Genomic DNA, 17,149 nt, shown 5'->3' on the forward strand with positions numbered 1-17,149 from the left:
CACTCCTCTGCCAGTGGAGCTGCTGCCCTGCTCCCAGGGCACAAGCCTGCATCTGAAACTGCCCCAGGAGCTGCACATAAGCTGCCAAGGTTCAGAAGGCATACACTGGCCACCCTTGGAGAAGAGATGTTTTGGCTAGGTTAAACAAACTAGTCCAGCTCCTGGAAGCACTGGGGTTATTAGGAGCAAAAAAATTCCTGGTGGAGCTGTTCAGAGGGGTTAAAAAACAAGGTCAATGCAAGAAAAAATGGTTTAGAGAGGAATGTTCTTAACAATTATCCAGCCAACATCACATTTAGTGCATCCCTTGACTCATGTTCACCCTGCAGGGAAACCTTTGGCATGAACAGTCTAGTGAAACATGTGAGACAGAGTTGCTGGACTGCATGATAAAGCTATTCTGAAATTAAAGTTTCAGGGACAATCTCTTGCCCAAGCTAACAGAAAGATGAATGGAAATATAGGAGTGTTCTGTAATTAAATCTTTGGTATTATGCTGCAGGCTTCCAATTCCCTTATTTACTGGCTCTATATTTGTCTCTTTTCAGAGAGCCTTGCTGAGATAAAGGTAGCCAGCAAACCCACTCAACAGTCATTCAGTGTGGGATAAAGTACACCTTTTTAGAAATACTTTTTCCCTGGAATTGCAATATGCAATATGGGGAAGTACAAGAGTTCAGAAGACATGCTTACTTACATGAGGTTGCACATCCAACAAACAAACCTTGTTTTTAGCTAGAACTGATCGAACAGAGTCTAAACTTGTACCATAGTAGTTGTTCTTATACTCGCCATACTCGATAAACCTGTGGCAGAAAGTGAAAACAACTGGAATCATTTCCATTTTCTCCAGAAAAAACCTTAACAGTTTGCTTTATAAGATTTAATTCAGGAGCAAAAATATTTTACTTTACATAAGAGTTCTACCATGTTTTATAAAGGAAATGCTGTCAAGTACTTCAGCATGTCAATTTTAAGAAATCTTCTACTTTACTGCTTTCAAATCAGTAACACCTGCTTGTATTACAGTTAAAGAGAAAAAAGTACTGTAGTCCAACAGCCCACTAATGTTTTCCATCACCTCTTTTTCTGAACTAATGCAATGCAATAAAACAGTGGATAAGCTAAACAATAGAAACTACTGAAATTTCATTGCACACTACAGAATATCCAAATTCTCTGTCTCAGAAGAGGAGGAGGACTGACGATGGTGCTGGTGGAACCAAGGCGGCTGGTTATTTGCTATAAAAGTACAAGCACTATTTGCCAGAAAAGCAAAGCTTCAAAAGTTTGACGTTTCAATAAAACCCACAGCTTTGTGTCTAATACACTTTTGCCCTCTGAAACTGGGGCAGAATTTCAAGCTACAGAATTTTACAGGCTGCTGGAGAGCACGATGCTACCATTGTCTCTTCATTTTAGTTTACTTTCTGGAGGGTGTACAGGCAGGGGCTTCACTGTGGATCTCTAAACTCAAAAGCAGAGGAAGTGCCTGGCCTGAAAGAGAGCAGAACTATGCAAACATTGACTCAGGCACGTCTGCAGCACTTCCACGCCCCCCCTTCCCTAGAGCTGCAATGCTTTGCTGCTATGACAGAAGATGCTCTATTAAAAGAATGCTCCCCCATCCTAAGCACCTATAATTTCAGTATCTTCTTGAGAAGCTGAGGTACTGAAACTGCTTGTACGCTTAGAAACTGTTGTTTGCACGTAATGCCTTTTTTTTTGCTCTGTGTTTTTTCCCAGCTGCTTATATAACAAAATGTAATTTTAACACATCTTTAAATCACTGCAAGTTATATCCACTTTGACTTATTATCTACAATAACAACCAGCCCCATTTTATAATAAACCATTGTTTTAACTGCAGTTCTAGTTAAAAATCTCTTCAACATACTTGTTATTCTGTACGTCTGTCTCAAACAAGTGCTTGGAAATGAAAATGTATTCGACACCATCACTTTCTTGGCTTCTCCTTGGACGGGTAGTGTCTGCAGTTTCATCATATAAAAAAAAAGAAAAATATGCACAAAACAATATAATGCAAACCAGTTCAGGAAAAATGGAAAAGCACAAACTCTTTGTGCAATACTAAGCCTAGCACTTCCCTCACTTCTGAAGCATATAAGGCTGCTCTGGATCTGGAAGGCAGCACACAAGCACATTACAGGATTGAGTTTTAAATGCATGCAGGAAAAGCAGGAAAAAACCTATTGGACAAGTATCAGATTATCATTTTTTATTAACTAGTGGAAAAATCCAATAAAATGAGGACATCTGAATAATAAAAGGAGCAGCAGTCCATAACAATTACCCCAGCCTTGCCTCTTGTTAAACTTATTAGCATATGACACCATAAAGGGAAACAAGCACACCATCCTGATTTATAAAACATTATGTTCATTAACAACACTTGTAGCTATGGCATGTGAAGCATGGTAGTAAAAAAATGGGGTGTGAACTTTATGTTTTAGTGCTTTTCTTTATCTGGTGATCAAAATAGAACTCTGTTTTCTTTCAGTAGCCCTGTATTATTTGCACTTCTTACTTTCCCCCAAGTAGGTATAAGGGTTTTGCTTATACATGAAACTTATTTGTGGGGTTGCCACTTATGATTAATGAACTCATTAAAACATCCTGTTTCAAACAAGTTGAATACTACAGCATCATGTATTCTCCATCACATATGGACGGACACACAAAACCTGCTTGCAGCAATACAGTCTTAAATGCCATTTGATATAATGCTCTTCTTCTTAGGCTGACACAATGAGGAACATTTTCAAGACAGGAACCCCAGTTCTCTCTCCAAGTCCTGACTTACTGAATTTCAGGGAGAGGGATTTCTTTACATGTTTGTTTTAAATTATAACCACAAATTTGGAAGAGAAAAAAGAGAAGGCAGCTTGATGAATACTGGCAATTTTTAGAGAAATATTTTTGGGCAAATGACTGCATATACTTCAATGAGTTAAATATTTTGGGAACATCTGGCTTTTTTGTTGTTCTTGCTTTCAATACCCAGCTGAAGCAAATACATGCAAAAGAAATGACTTGCCAAACCAAATGCATTAATTTTTCTACTTTAGCAAATTCATTCATATATATATGCTTTACAGAGTATCTGCACTTGCAAAAAACCTGTGACAGGATTTCCCAAATTCAGAAAGTTGGAACAATATTTTTGAAGGATCCCTATAGAAGGTACAAGTAGAAAGCAAATCAAGAAATGGAAGTCTAAAACAGTTGAGTTCTCCATATTAAAGAAAACCCGATAAAGTATTGTAGAAGTTAATAGAGCACAATGCTATTCAATTTTATAAAAATCACACTACTTGGTCAGATAGGGGAAAGAGGAAAAAACATCCCCAAATCAACTCTTCTAAAGCTAATTAAAGAGATTTAATTAATTTATTCACTGGATTAAACTGTTTATCATCAGTCTTCATTTTTCAGCCTAACAGATAAAGGCCAGTTTGCTGAATGCAACAGAGTACATTTCACTGCTTTACAGCCAAATCCAGGGTGTTCTTCAGCAGAGTTTCATTTACTAAACCTCACTGACATCAATCATGCTAAACTTGTACTGAAATTGTACTGCAATGCCTCTGAGCCAAAAAGCCCTATCAGTTTTTTTAGGGAGCATTTAATACAGAACTGCAGCAGCACTTTTAAAAATTAGAAAAGTAATTTGGATGCCAAGCATGCATTTAGAGACCCAAATTTGAAAGTACCTTAAAGGTAATACAATAATAAATTATAATAATGCAAATATATCATTAGAGAATAGAAGTGCATTTTTACTTACGTGGCACTGTTACCCCGTAGTGCTGGGTATCGCTGATGAGCAATTTCCGTTTAAGTTCATTCAGTCCAACCCCTACAGGACCTGAAAGAAAAAAATTGTCCTGTTTCCCAACAGCCAGTTGTCTCTTGTATTCAGGTGCAAGTATACTCCAAGATAAGACTACATAGCATGTAGCTGTGACATTACTGCCTCTTAATCAGGGATTTGGAAATGCCCATGGTTCCAGCCTCTCCTAGAATATACAGAGCTGACAAATTTCAGGGGATGTAGTTGGCAGTTACTCTGCTCTGACTTTATTACTGAGGAAAAATCAGTGACAAAAGGTGCCAGCAAAGCTGACTTTCTTTTCTACAGCAACTACCCTCAGTGTGCACCCACCTCCATCTCAGCCCTACTACAAACCCCTGCATCCTAACCTGCAGCTTTCCAGAATAAAAACTGATTTGGCTGTTTATTTTGCCAGAATATCCCCAACTTTCAGACTACAGGACCCCAGCTGGCAATGTGCAAAGTGCCCCCAAAGCCTCTGCACTCTGTGTTGACATGGCCTCACTCCCTCCTGCTGCTGCATCCCTTGCCTGCACCAGATGCCCCTGGGGACAATTGCTTCCACCTTCTCATGCCCTGGAAGCACTGCTCCTGCCAGCCCCTGCTGCAGGCAGGAACACTGCCCAGGTCCTGGCTGGCTGTAGCTGTCACCATCCACCTTTCGACTGTGTGAGGGTGGCATTGCATGGAGAGAGGAAGGAAGAGCAGCACTTGCCAGGTCACAACCCATCTGGGATGTTTGGGTTTCTTTCTTTGTTGTTGATTTTCTTTTAAACTGTGCTTGTCTCCTGCTTGCTGTCTGAACTGGTCCAAAGCAAATGTTTCCTTCGTCATGCGACTGCCAAAGAGAGACCACTCTTGGAAAGAGGATGGCAGGAATAAACAAAGACTGCATGGAATTTTTTTGACCCGTCTCCTCCACCTCCACTTGAGTAGTGCTGTACTAGAAGCTACTGAGCAAGACATTCCTCTTGGCTTTTGGGTTTCTCAGCTGTTTGCCAGCGGTGCCTTAGGTCTCAGTGAGGGCACTCTGTCCTGTGAGGTCTCAAAGGCTCCACAGGCACTCGCTGCCTGTCCCCAGGAGCCCTTCGTGAAGGGCTCCAGCCTGCGTGCCCACTTTGGTGACAGGGACATGGTGCTGTGTGTGAAGGGAGCTCAGCTCTGCATGTTCTTATGTTTCTGACAGTGGAGAGCCTTCATTTCTACAGAGCCAGGTCAAGAGCAGAAGGCAAAGGAGAATGAGTCATTGGAACCATATCCCAAGTAATGCAAGGATAATACCTGTGGTTTTAAGGAAAGTTGTTGCATATCTAGTAAAAGTGACAGGTTTATGTATAGAGTGCTTCTTAACAAAGACATTTTAAACATTGTAAATACAAAACCTAATAAACATTTCAATGAAATAGTGTTGTAATCGCTAATACTAGTCAGAGTCCAAAACCAGACTGATGCTTCAGTACCTTGAGGTGCCTGTTTGTAAAAATGACCAAACACCCTGTCTGGAGCTGAAACACATAATGATGAAAAGCAAGTGCTTGCTACTTTGCTGCTGCGCCCAGACTATGGTCCTGCTGTAAAATCTTAGAGTTTCTACATTTAAAATTTCTATGTGTTCACATTAGTTAAACACACAACTACATTTCAAGTGCCATCTCTGACCTTCCTGTAAATTAATCTATCAGTATGTATAAATGTTTATTTAATATGGTGTACAGCAGCCTCTACTGGTGCATGTCTGCAGAGGACTACAATGTGTTGTGTAGATAATGGCATTACTTTTGTTATCTTTTTTTTCCTTTTTACAATAGTTTAGCTATTTAAGGCAAATATGGACTTTTAGATGAAAAGTAATTAAAACTCTTAATATATCCTAGCAAAGTAAACCAAACCAAATGGAATTCAATTTTTAAAAATCACTCTATTACTTTTAAGCAAAAAATCTTTCTCATCAAATCTACACAAATATTATTTCCTCAGTCTACATGCTGTCAAATCAACAGTACGCTTTTAGCTCTATTTATATATATAAAGAATCCAGGCTTCACTTCCTGCGACACATGCTTTGGAAACTTAGCTCAACTCTGCTTCCAGACCACAACTTCACTACTACTGTCTCCCTTTCCAGATTACCATTTAAAAATCATCTTTAAATTGAACTACTGAAAGGTATAGACTCTTCTTTTTCAGTGCTGTCCTCACAGAATTCTCATAACTGTAGCATGTGGACACTGAAGGCTGATTCCAGCTCAGCAAAGCCATCCATTATGTGGATTTTTACACTACCTCTCCCAGGTGTTATATACAGTGCCCTTCTAAATATTATTTTCATTTTGATGCAGCAGAGAATGATGCCAGTTTCTAATAGTTATGAATCTGAACACAATTTGAACTCAAAAAGAGAATAAAGTGTCAGGACTTAAAAGGACAATCCAGATTCTTATAGTCAAATGTAAGGCATGCAGGGTCCATGACTGTAGCATAGTTTTCATTTACTATAAATCACCCTAGGCAGCAATATTTATAGTTACAGTGACAGATTTAGAGATACTTTGTTTACTTTTTTCAAAGGAACATTTGTGCTGCTTGCTCTTGCATGTTAAGTCATGTTAATAGTCAAATCCTACACAAGTGGACTGCAGTGCCTACCTCACTTTATTGAGGGACATCTGCAGAATTAAGCTACCCATCATTAAAACTTGCACTAAATTTTGTACCACTCATACATGTCTGAAGAAAACTGAAAAAACTCTAAGTTTAGGTCTTGGGAGGGTTAAGCCAACCAGCCATTCTTCACCCATAGACACATAATGAGCTCCTAATAGTCTTTTTAAAAGAAAATGAAAGTGGTCTTTCAGAAAAGATTTTGTGAGTTTGTGACAATATCCCCTCTGGGATCATAAGGACCCAGTAAGAGACATGCCTTGTGAGAGGCGCTGTGGCTCAATTCCTAGTACACTATAACGCAGTAACTGCACAAGCATGTCTGACTGTAGCTCAGTGTGGCAGGAAAGGAGAACCTCATTATTTTGTGTTTCAGTACATTTTAACAAGCAGTGGGAGTGTACTTTGAGATCTGCTGTTCACTGAAGTAGGATCAATGAGTTCATCCTGGTGTTCTCATGGGCAAGGCTAGGCACTATGTTACATCCTACGTATTTATTCCTGAACCTTGCTGACCTTCCCATGCCTTCAGTCAGGAAGGTTTAAGGCAGATAGCAATTATAGGTCTCCTTCGTCATTGTCCAGTTAGTTTACCGGAAGTAGCATGGCCATGGCAGGCCGTTTTCCTGCACTACTGCAGCAGATCACCTAAGACTCTGCAAGCCACTACTGAACATGTTAAAGCTAAGTCAGGAGATGTGGAGAGTTAAAAGGCCCGTTCATTTCATCCTCCTTTGCTCTGAAATAGACCTGGCCTCATCATATACTCCTTCATGATAAAACCAGAGGTGATGGATTTTAAAAGATATCTAAGCAATACAACAAATAGAGAGCTTTTCCAGTCCCAGATTCCTTTCCTTCACAGTAGTGACCAGAAGCACATCTTTGTGAGAAGTACTGACAGCCTCATTCAGAGCCAGATGCTTTTCTGATCATGTCAGACACCACCACCAACTTCTCCTTTATGGTTACACACCTCTGGTCCTTGCTTCCACCACTGCCCACTTTGGACAGAGGCATCACCATGGGTGACCACAGCACCTGAAAGGTTCTGCACAGCTTTGGTGATCACACTGCATGCACAAAACAGTGTGTATTCTGTGGGACAAATGCTCATGGTTTGTTACTGACAACTTCGCTTTATCCTAGCACTGCCCCTTCAGAAAGCTCTGACTTAGCTGAAACTATGCCAGATAAAGTTATAGCATGCAGCACATTCATTCTAACTCTAAGGAAATAAAATTTATGCTACTCTGGCTCTTAAAATTAACCACAGCAGAAGACTTTGTGAGCAGGACTTTTCCCTCATTGATATAAATGAAAATTCTGGTGTCTAAATAATACATGCATTAAAATACTCTGCCTTTGTCTGATAAGGCTGTGAGGTATAACACTTAGGATGCAGGCAATATTTGTGATGGAAGACTTTAAGGATTTCTTGGCAGTTTGGGAACAGTAGGTTACTAGAAGCTGACTGGTGACATAATATTGGATAATTTTGTTTTTAGCAGACTCATCACAATCCTAACAATTAAAAGCACACAGAAATGTTTGTATCATTACTGCTTCAGATGATGTTATTTAAGCCCCAAGGATTTGCAGGGCTTTATTCATGAACTTACATTTGCAGACAAGGTAAAATCCTGACAAACTGGTACATTGAGCTGAACCAGAGAGTAGTGTGTATCACACTACAGGGTACTAAAATGACTGTGTGTGCAATTCATGTTCTTTAAAGTAGACTAGACCAATTCAAAATTAAGTTAAATTTGTTTTGAAGTTGTCAAACTCCCTCCCCCTAAAAAAAGGGCAAAACCAAACCTAAATGCTCCCTTTTAAACAGTAAATTATATATTTAGACCTATAACACAATAGACATCTAGTGCCTCCACCAATTACAGCTATAAATTAATTGTATGTCCCTTTCTTTCCTGGTACTACTATCCAAATTATATTAAATGTATTATATGGAATGCTGCTACTGGCACACAAAAAGCTTTTAAAAATGTGTTCGCTTCTACTATACCTGTATTGCTTAGCTCTGCTAGTTTTTCCACATTTTGCCCAAGACATTTTTATGGTATTGGCCAGACTTAAGCTGCTCTTAATATCCAGAGAAAAAACATTAGAATTACTGAAGTCTGCAATAAATTTCTGAATTGCTTTTGTTACTGAAAAAGCACTCTTTCTTCATTTGATTTATTACAACAAAATTCAAATGGAATCTCTAGGCATTCCTTAGATCAGACATACACAAATTGTTATAAAAAGTCTATTTATCACACGTTTGCACTACACTATGTTGATGTAACTGTAAAATCAACTCAACCATGTTATTACTTGTTGTATATAGCCCACAATCACACTAGTAGGTGGCTGATTTTTAGTGCTGGAGAGTGACAAAACTGTTTATTAAAAACTCAATTTAATGTTCCCTTGGATATGAGCAATATAAAAACACAGCTACTCAACAGTTCCTAAAAGTCCCTGATAGAGGGTTATATTCCTCTGCTCTGCTGCTTTCAGAATGCAGGAAATTTTACTAATGAAGCATCAGCCTATGTGCTACTGCCAAAGAAACAATAATCAGTGAGACATTACACACTGGTAGCAATGGTAACTCATTACTCATTGGTATGCCAATCATTGCCTTTAAAAAGCTTAAGATAATGCACTTTCTCTCTTTTGGGGAGACTGAAGCAATACATTTTGGTTATATAATAAATGCTGTGAGGAAGCCATGGCAGTGACAGATTATAGAAGAACAGAAAGCTGACTAAGGATGATAATGTTGAGTCTTCTGCAGCTATGCTTACATTCATCCTTGGCCTACAGAGGTAGACCTTGCATCCACCTTTCTTACTACTTGTCCATTTACTTTTTCTAATGCAGTAGGTGTTTTTGTTTCTTTCCACTTTTATTGTCTGTCTTCATTGACCTCAGGTATTTATCCTGTCCTTTTTTTTCCTACATAAATATATTGATTGACTGATCTCTTAAGATATATTGATTGATCTCTAAGAGTGGAATACCAACACAATTCTTTTGAGTTTTAGTACAGCTTGACTGCCACGTTCAAACTTGTAACCATGGTAGCTGTATTTTAATGTCATCTCCCCTTGGTTTAGGAAAGCTTTAAACACAATCTCATAAAGCATCCTTATATGCAAGTTGGGACATCCTCTCTAGAAAGGTGGACTACTAGACAGGTGAAAACTGGAGCATGTTTAAAGGGAAGGGCTTATTGGTCTGTGCTCTAGGACTCATTATAAGAGGAGTTCCCTGGGACATACTCTCTTTCACATCCATACCAATGACACAGAGTGGGCCCTTACAAAGCTTGCTGATGCCAAGATGGGTGAGGCAAGTGACTTGCTCAAGGGCAGGGCTTCCATCCAGAGCGCTACAGGCATAGGGTGGCAGAACTTTATGAAATTTGATGAAGACAAAGTTCTGCATTACAGGCTGGGGACTGCTGGCTGGATGGCAAGGACCTTGGGGTCCAGGTGGGCAGAGCTAAGCATGAGTCCCCAGCCTTCTCTGGCAGCAATGAAGGGTAACAGGAGACTGGGCGGTATCAGCAAGAGCCTGGCCCACAGATAGGGGGGAATGATTCTTCCCCTTCACTCAGCACTTGTTAGACCTGTGAGGAATACTCTGTCCACAAGCCCTGCACTACAACACTGTTGATAAACTGGATCAAAGACATCAAAGGGCCTCCAAGATGGTCAAGAGCTGAAGCACATGACCTTTGAGAGAGACTGAGCGAATTGGGCTTGCCTAGCTTGGGGAAGAGGTGTCTTCAGGGGGACCCACCAGCACCCTTCTGATACTCACTGAAAAGATGGAGGCCATCTCTTTACTGAGGTGTGAGGTGGGAAGACAATAGAAGACATGATGGGACGACAGATTCCCAAAGTTGCTGCTATCAGCAACCTGCTTTGAATCTAGTGTTAATCTTGCTCAGTGGGAGGCTGGACCAGGTCAACTCCTGAGAACCCTTCCAATCTAAATGACTTTTTGGTAAGCATTGTGCTAATCAGCAGGTCTCTGTTTTACCAGGTCAAAAATAAAGAAAACAACTTACCAACCAAAACAACAAGCCTGTATTTGTCATTAGGTTGTCGTCTATATTTTGCAACTTCTTCATAGGTTGGGATATCTGCTGTATCATACTGATCACTCTTCTTGCACTCATACATGGACTTGTTTGTTTTTTTATCTTTTCTGCTAAGACGAAAGCTTCTTCTAAAACCAGCTGCAGTAAGAACAGGGTTTTTTCAAAGTAAGAAAGTAAGTCTTCTTAAAACATTTGAAAATAGTCTCTTCCAAACATTCAAGGATTGGAGCATGGAATAAAAAGTATATTATATGTTTAATAAACCAGGTCATTAGAATGATATTTCCCATGTTTTTGAACTATATCAGGTACCTATTTAAACTGCAAAATTAATATTACCAATAAAAAACATAACCTTTGCAACAACAAACTGCAAAATACAATTGCAATAAATTGTTAATATATTTAGATTATTTAGACAATTTGAGTATCTTATAAATTAATAAATATACACAAGGCAATTCATGCAAGCTGGACTCTCATACCACATCTAACGCATGTCTATTAAATCACCACAGCACACCAATACAATATATGATAGAAACACAACTGGTGGTTGAAAGGGTTGATGAGATTTAGTTCCTTGAACAATTCTGTTTTGCTTAGCTCCATGCTGGTAGTATATTTAAAAAGTGCATGAAACCTTTCCTGAATATGTTTAATAGTCAATCCAAACACTCATAGTTAAATTACAAAATACTAGAAACAGCTTAGACAATACAGTACCCATATTACGAAATTAAAAGTTAATATTGCTACTAAATCTATATTTACAATTGCATCAACAGTGTGACATCTATAGTGCCTTCTAAAGAAGAATTGAAATTTCACATAGCTTTTAAGCACTCTCAAAGGAGAAAATCATAGGCATTTTCAAGCAGAACAGCACAAAAAACCTGCTCTACACTACATGTTAAAAACTAATTTACTCCTCTGTTAATGCTTACCTTACTTTTTAAAATAAATCCTTTATATTGCATTATATTATATTTTACTGGTATCTCTACAACACCACTTTTGTTCTATATGGAAGTACAGGAAAGACTGCAAAGACTGCAAAGCTGATTTCACTACCTGGTGGTAGCAGAGTAAAACACAAACTATACTTTAAATACTGGACAAGTTGTTGGGTTTTTCCCCCAGAACACTTAATAGGACATTAAACACTTAAACATTTGGTGACCCCAAATTTTCAGCAAAATGTTTTCATATTCTTGTAATAGCACTCAAGTTTAGGTGTTTGAGAAGTATTCATATTACAATTTCTTCTTCAAAGGTAATTTCGTGCAAGTTCAAGATTCAGTTCTGCAAATATTTAGAACCAGATCTCAAGAGAAATGCTACAAGGCTTAGTTACAGGTTTAACATTTTGCACACACACAGTTTCACTAACATGAATTGTCATGGAACCTGGACCACAGAGGATGTTAACCAAGTTATTTAATTGATGTGAGCCCCTATACCTATGGGAATCTACAACACATGCATACACATAAAAAGTGAAGAAAAATGTCTTTGAGAATACCATGATGTCAACCCATTTATATTCAAAATACCAATAAGTAAAATGAAAATCTATGACAAAGGAGATCTAGCATCCACAGAAAGGGGAGATGATATTTTCAAGAAGTATAGTCTAGACTAAGTAGGATGTGGGCTGGCATAGAAAAAACATCAAAATATGAGCTATGAAAACATAATGAAATAAACTGGGTTACATTATTTTATTATTTAGAGAACACTAACACTGAAGTGACTGCAGTCAGAAAGAGAAATGCCCTGCTGGAGAGCTTACACACCCACAAGAGGGCCTGGGAGATCTTGCCTTCCCTATGGTGAAGTTCATCATGACACAAGGATGTTCTCTTGATCATAACTATGCCTGTAGTTATGATTTGAGACAGCTACATAAAGAAAAGTAGCTTTAGCAATACAGACTACAGACACAGGAAGTGAGTTACAAGTTTCCTGAGGCCTCATCTAAAATGCTCCACAAAAGACAAAAACCAACAGAAGAAGTTTCCCAAAAAGCTGAAAATTATTCTGTTTGTTGCATTTTTTTTTCTGTATAATCATTTTATGGAAAAAGAAAAAATAGAGAAAAAAAAAAAGAATAATTCTTCACCATTGACTATGAAATGGTTTACAAAAGTAAGAGCTTTGCTACAAGAACAAGAATCCACATACCTGGAAAAGGCAAAAAGTAAGGATAACGACCAAATGAAGCTAAATCAATGGTCTCCATTCCAGTTTGGTGTTGAACTTACAGTTACAAGAGCTCTGTGCCCCTGATCAGCTGTCTCAAAATGCCATTAGAACAGCTTCTCAACCTCCACTTAAATGGTGAACTGTGCAATCTTTAGGAAAAATATTTTTTCTGCAAAGTCTTCATATAAATTCAATCCCCGCTTTTAGGTTTTAGTATGAACATTTTTAAGTTGTTCCTCTTTTCTCCAACCAATTTATTCAGATTTTGTTACCAAACTACCAGGTGGTGGACTATTTAATAATTTTTATTTCTTTTATTCCTTCAAAAAGGAGAAAATCTTTCAGTGCTGTCTGCAGTCTGATTTTTCCCTTGTCACTTTTACAGGCTCCACAGAAAACATAACAAAGACTCAGGTGATATGATTCCACTGCTAACATGCATTTCTTTGAATAAATATTTCTGCCACTGAAACTCATTGGTAAAATGAAAATAGTAATATTGTCCTATATATTAAGAAAGCTCAACAAGAAGTTCAACCAGGACTTAGATGTTACAGAAAATAAAATATACTAATTAAAAGGAACAAACGTGAGACAAATACAGAAGACAAAGTAAGGCTGACTTCTCTGCAGTGTGCTGGTGAAGATGCTCTGTACCACTACTGACTATTAAGTTTGTGATATGCTGTTCGCTTCGCCACTTTATGACTATTGTAAATATGAAAGTGTTTTAAACTATTCCTCGAAGTCCATCTGAATAGCCCCATACAGTAACTCAAGAAACCTTGCTTTAAAACAGCAGTTTTAAAACATACAGTTCCAAGAGTAAGGATGACACTGTTTCAAATATGTTGAACACTTTTATGGTACTGCTGCTGCATTCCTGAAAGCATCTTCATTCTTCATCGCTCATCATCTGCCATTACGTGTCCTCTCATACATGGCTTAACTTTACTGTGACCTAGAAGCTATTTTATAGAAATGCTAATAAATATTTTCTATTGAATGTCGGCATTTGTAATTGCATTTTATGTTGGGAACTATGACTGCACAAAAGTATTAGGCTGAACTGAAACAATATTATTGTACTTGTAAGGAATAAAAACATTTATGAAAAGGCAAAAAATATTCTACTAATGTTTGCATATTTTATAGTTTTGAAAACATGAAAACCAAACTCCATATATTTAAATTAACAATAGAGCATCATTAAAAATGTAGTGACAATTACTACAGAGAACCAAACCAAATACTAATATGCAACAGAAAAAGTTTCTATAAAATTATTTAGGTATCATTAGGTAATTTAAAAGTATATCTCTATAAAGAAGAAAAGGAAGAAGTATTGCTTGCCTAGAATATTTGATAATATTTGATAATATAAAACTTGATGAATATGAAAGGAGCTGCAGGCTACACTGTCTGTGGAATATGGATATCAGCAGAGATTAACCTTAGTTGCCAAGTATGCAGACTATAAAATAAAAGGGGAAAATTCTGTCACTAAAGCGACATAATTTCCTGAACACTCAGAAGCTTGCACCAGCTCACTGGTTACAGCTACACAACTAGAAGCTTACTGAACATGCAAACCCATAAACTACTGCTGGAATGTAACAGATCTGGTGAAATAAGAGCAGGCTCAGGGAAGAAAATATTAAGAACAAATGTTCTCAAACTACTGATGTCTTCAAAACTTATAATATTTCTCAATATGAAATAAAAATAAAATACTAATAAACTTAATTAAGGCCCAACAATCCAAGAGAAACCACTTAGATCTCTAAGAATGAAAAAAACACCTTAGCAGAAAAGTTTGATTATTCTTTTAACCCTTAGCAGTACACATTTCGTCATCTCAGAACAACATCCTTACACTTACACAGAGAAATCCACTGGGGCCTCACACAGAAATCCAAACTGAAAACAGGCAGTGTGTGAACCTGCCCCCCTTGCAATATTTTAAAAGGATGATGATGTAAATAGATGTGCTTATTTACATTTAATGACATAATTCTGAATAAGTAGATTGCAACTATGTTGTGTAAATTTCAGTCCAAATATACTAATAACACCAGAAAGTAAATTTCTCAAGTTCAGAGAAACTACACTAACAGGAAATAATACAACATAAATTCATGCATGCTTCATGAATTCACAAGTAAGGCTCCAGAATGTCAAAAAGCACTTCCACAGGCTTTTGTTAATTTTCATTCATTAAAACAAGTACTTAAGTACATGTTTATATTACATATGTTCTTCACGGAATTTAATGTCATCATAGAGTGAACAACTTCTATTTAATTGTAAATGCATTTAAGAGCACCCTTTGTATTCATATTACTGACAAAAGTAAGTTTGGTACCACGGTCATTATCTAGGTTTGTATGAACATAACATTTTTACTAGATATTTCTGGATATTCTTTTTCCCACACAATATTGGTATTTTTTTACACTGGCTCATATACTGAGGATTTCTATTGTTACACAGAACTGCACAAACACAGAGCAGACTTCTTACTCTGTTTGCTTCTGGACTGATTCCCAGCTTGCACATTTAGACAGGGTTAATAAAAATTTAGATTATGTCTGGATTTTAAAGACGAAATTGAGAATAGTAAACAGATGACATTCATCTATATTTACTGTATGTTCATAAAGGTTCGAGCAATGTAACTAGAATTTAAGCTTGGCAAAGGCAAACTCCTAACTTTTTCCTCAACAATTCCTCAGGAAATTACAGCAGAAACATACAATACTATACTGTGACTTAAATATTAGAATTTGGTGAAAAATCATTACATTTATCTGAGTCACTGTAGAGGAGAGGGTTCAAATTAATAGCAGTATAACCTTGGATATAAAAGATTTGACCCCAAATGGTTCAGTCATTCTGCCTTCTGAACACTCTCTTCCTGTGCTCTTCATGACCACCTTGTAAGTGGTCTGAAGTACATATCCTTTCAGAGAGGTTCAGATGTTCACAGAATAATCTGGTTCATGGATTGAAGTGCCAGAGCCATATATATGGTTTGTGAAACAAGGAGACACTGAAGTGCATGAGACAGTTTGATTTATAAATCACTGTGTCCTGTTACTGCATGCAAAAGAATGGTAACATCAACTTTCAAAAACCTACCTGCTTTTTTAACGAATGATCCTTAGTGAAGAGCTCCAAGGAACCTCTAATTTCTAAATCAAAAAGCTACTTACTCACAATCAGTGAATATACTTGTGTCCTTACTCCAAAACTGGCCCTAGTTTTTCTGCCTTCTGACTCTCCTCTCTGACATCTCATTCCAAAAGCACATACCCAGCATGAGAAGGCTGAAGGTACCACCTCTGGACTGATGGCAGCATGCCACTATATGGAAGCTCCCAAGAAAGAAACCATTGCCTGAACTGTACTTAGTAATTCTGAATAATTTTTGTAAAGTTTTGCCTAAGTGAACTATACTCCATCTTGATTTTTTGTCCTTTGCTTCTGGGACAACAGTAGCTTCTTCCTCAAGACACCTCCTTCCCAAGATCGCCATGTCTTTTTGCTACCTATGGACCAAAACGTTTCCATGAAAAAGGCTACAGCACCAAGAAAAGGTGGATTCTGTTTAGCTACCTTCATTCTCAAATAAAGCAGCAGCCCACTTAAGGTCTGATTGCAAAACCATGATAGTCTCACCCTAACAATTCATGGGAGAGTGTTGCTCCTGTTTCAAAGAAATTATTTGATAAGGAAAATTAATTTCATCTGGAATCACCTCCAAATTATCATTTTCCAAACATACTCAATATTTCAATACAATTACAATTCAACATTAACTTAGTTGATTACTTAACAAAGGTAAGATGTGTATTTGCAACATGATCAGATGACCACGAGTTCCACAAACACATGATGGAATTATACCACACTAAGGTTTTGTAAAAAGGTCAAAGTTCTTTCAATTATATACTTTGTGTATACCTGATGTAGTTTATATACCACATTTAAAACCATTAAAGCACAATGTGAAAACCAACTCCAGTTTACAGCACTGGTGAACCCAATGGCTTGGATGTACTCAAGTACTTCGACAAGTTTCTTCCCACTCCTCTTGTAGTAGGAGGATGAAAGTCTTGGGAAAAGGGCTGGTTGCCACAAAATCTGCTCCAGCCAGCCTCCAGCTGGCAGGAATTCTGGACAGTTTCAACTAAAATATTTTTACATAGCTTTCAAAATGGCACAAATTAAAAAGTTGAAACATATCATGGAACATTCACCTTTTTTAAATGTTACGTTTGTTTGAAATTTGGAATCTTGAA

The 17,149-nt window shown here is 37.6% G+C and overlaps 1 protein-coding gene across 6 annotated transcripts in view; it reads right to left on the bottom strand.

Moving 5' to 3' along the window:
• The window catches only part of MPP7 (membrane palmitoylated protein 7), a 155,355-nt gene that overhangs the window by 5,676 nt on the left and 132,530 nt on the right, over positions 1–17,149 (bottom strand). For all 6 annotated transcript variants that reach the window (XM_008639261.2, XM_017741475.1, XM_017741474.1 and 3 more), the window contains 4 exons: positions 10,605–10,775; positions 3,809–3,889; positions 1,898–1,991; positions 698–806 (listed from right to left, as the gene is read on the bottom strand). In XM_008639261.2, coding sequence (XP_008637483.1) covers positions 698–806; positions 1,898–1,991; positions 3,809–3,889; positions 10,605–10,775 — 455 coding nt within the window. The remainder of the gene's footprint in view (positions 1–697; positions 807–1,897; positions 1,992–3,808; positions 3,890–10,604; positions 10,776–17,149) is intronic.

Source organism: Corvus brachyrhynchos, unplaced genomic scaffold, assembly GCF_000691975.1.
Source record: "Corvus brachyrhynchos isolate BGI_N302 unplaced genomic scaffold, ASM69197v1 scaffold167, whole genome shotgun sequence".
NCBI classification, from domain to species: Eukaryota; Metazoa; Chordata; class Aves; order Passeriformes; family Corvidae; genus Corvus; species Corvus brachyrhynchos.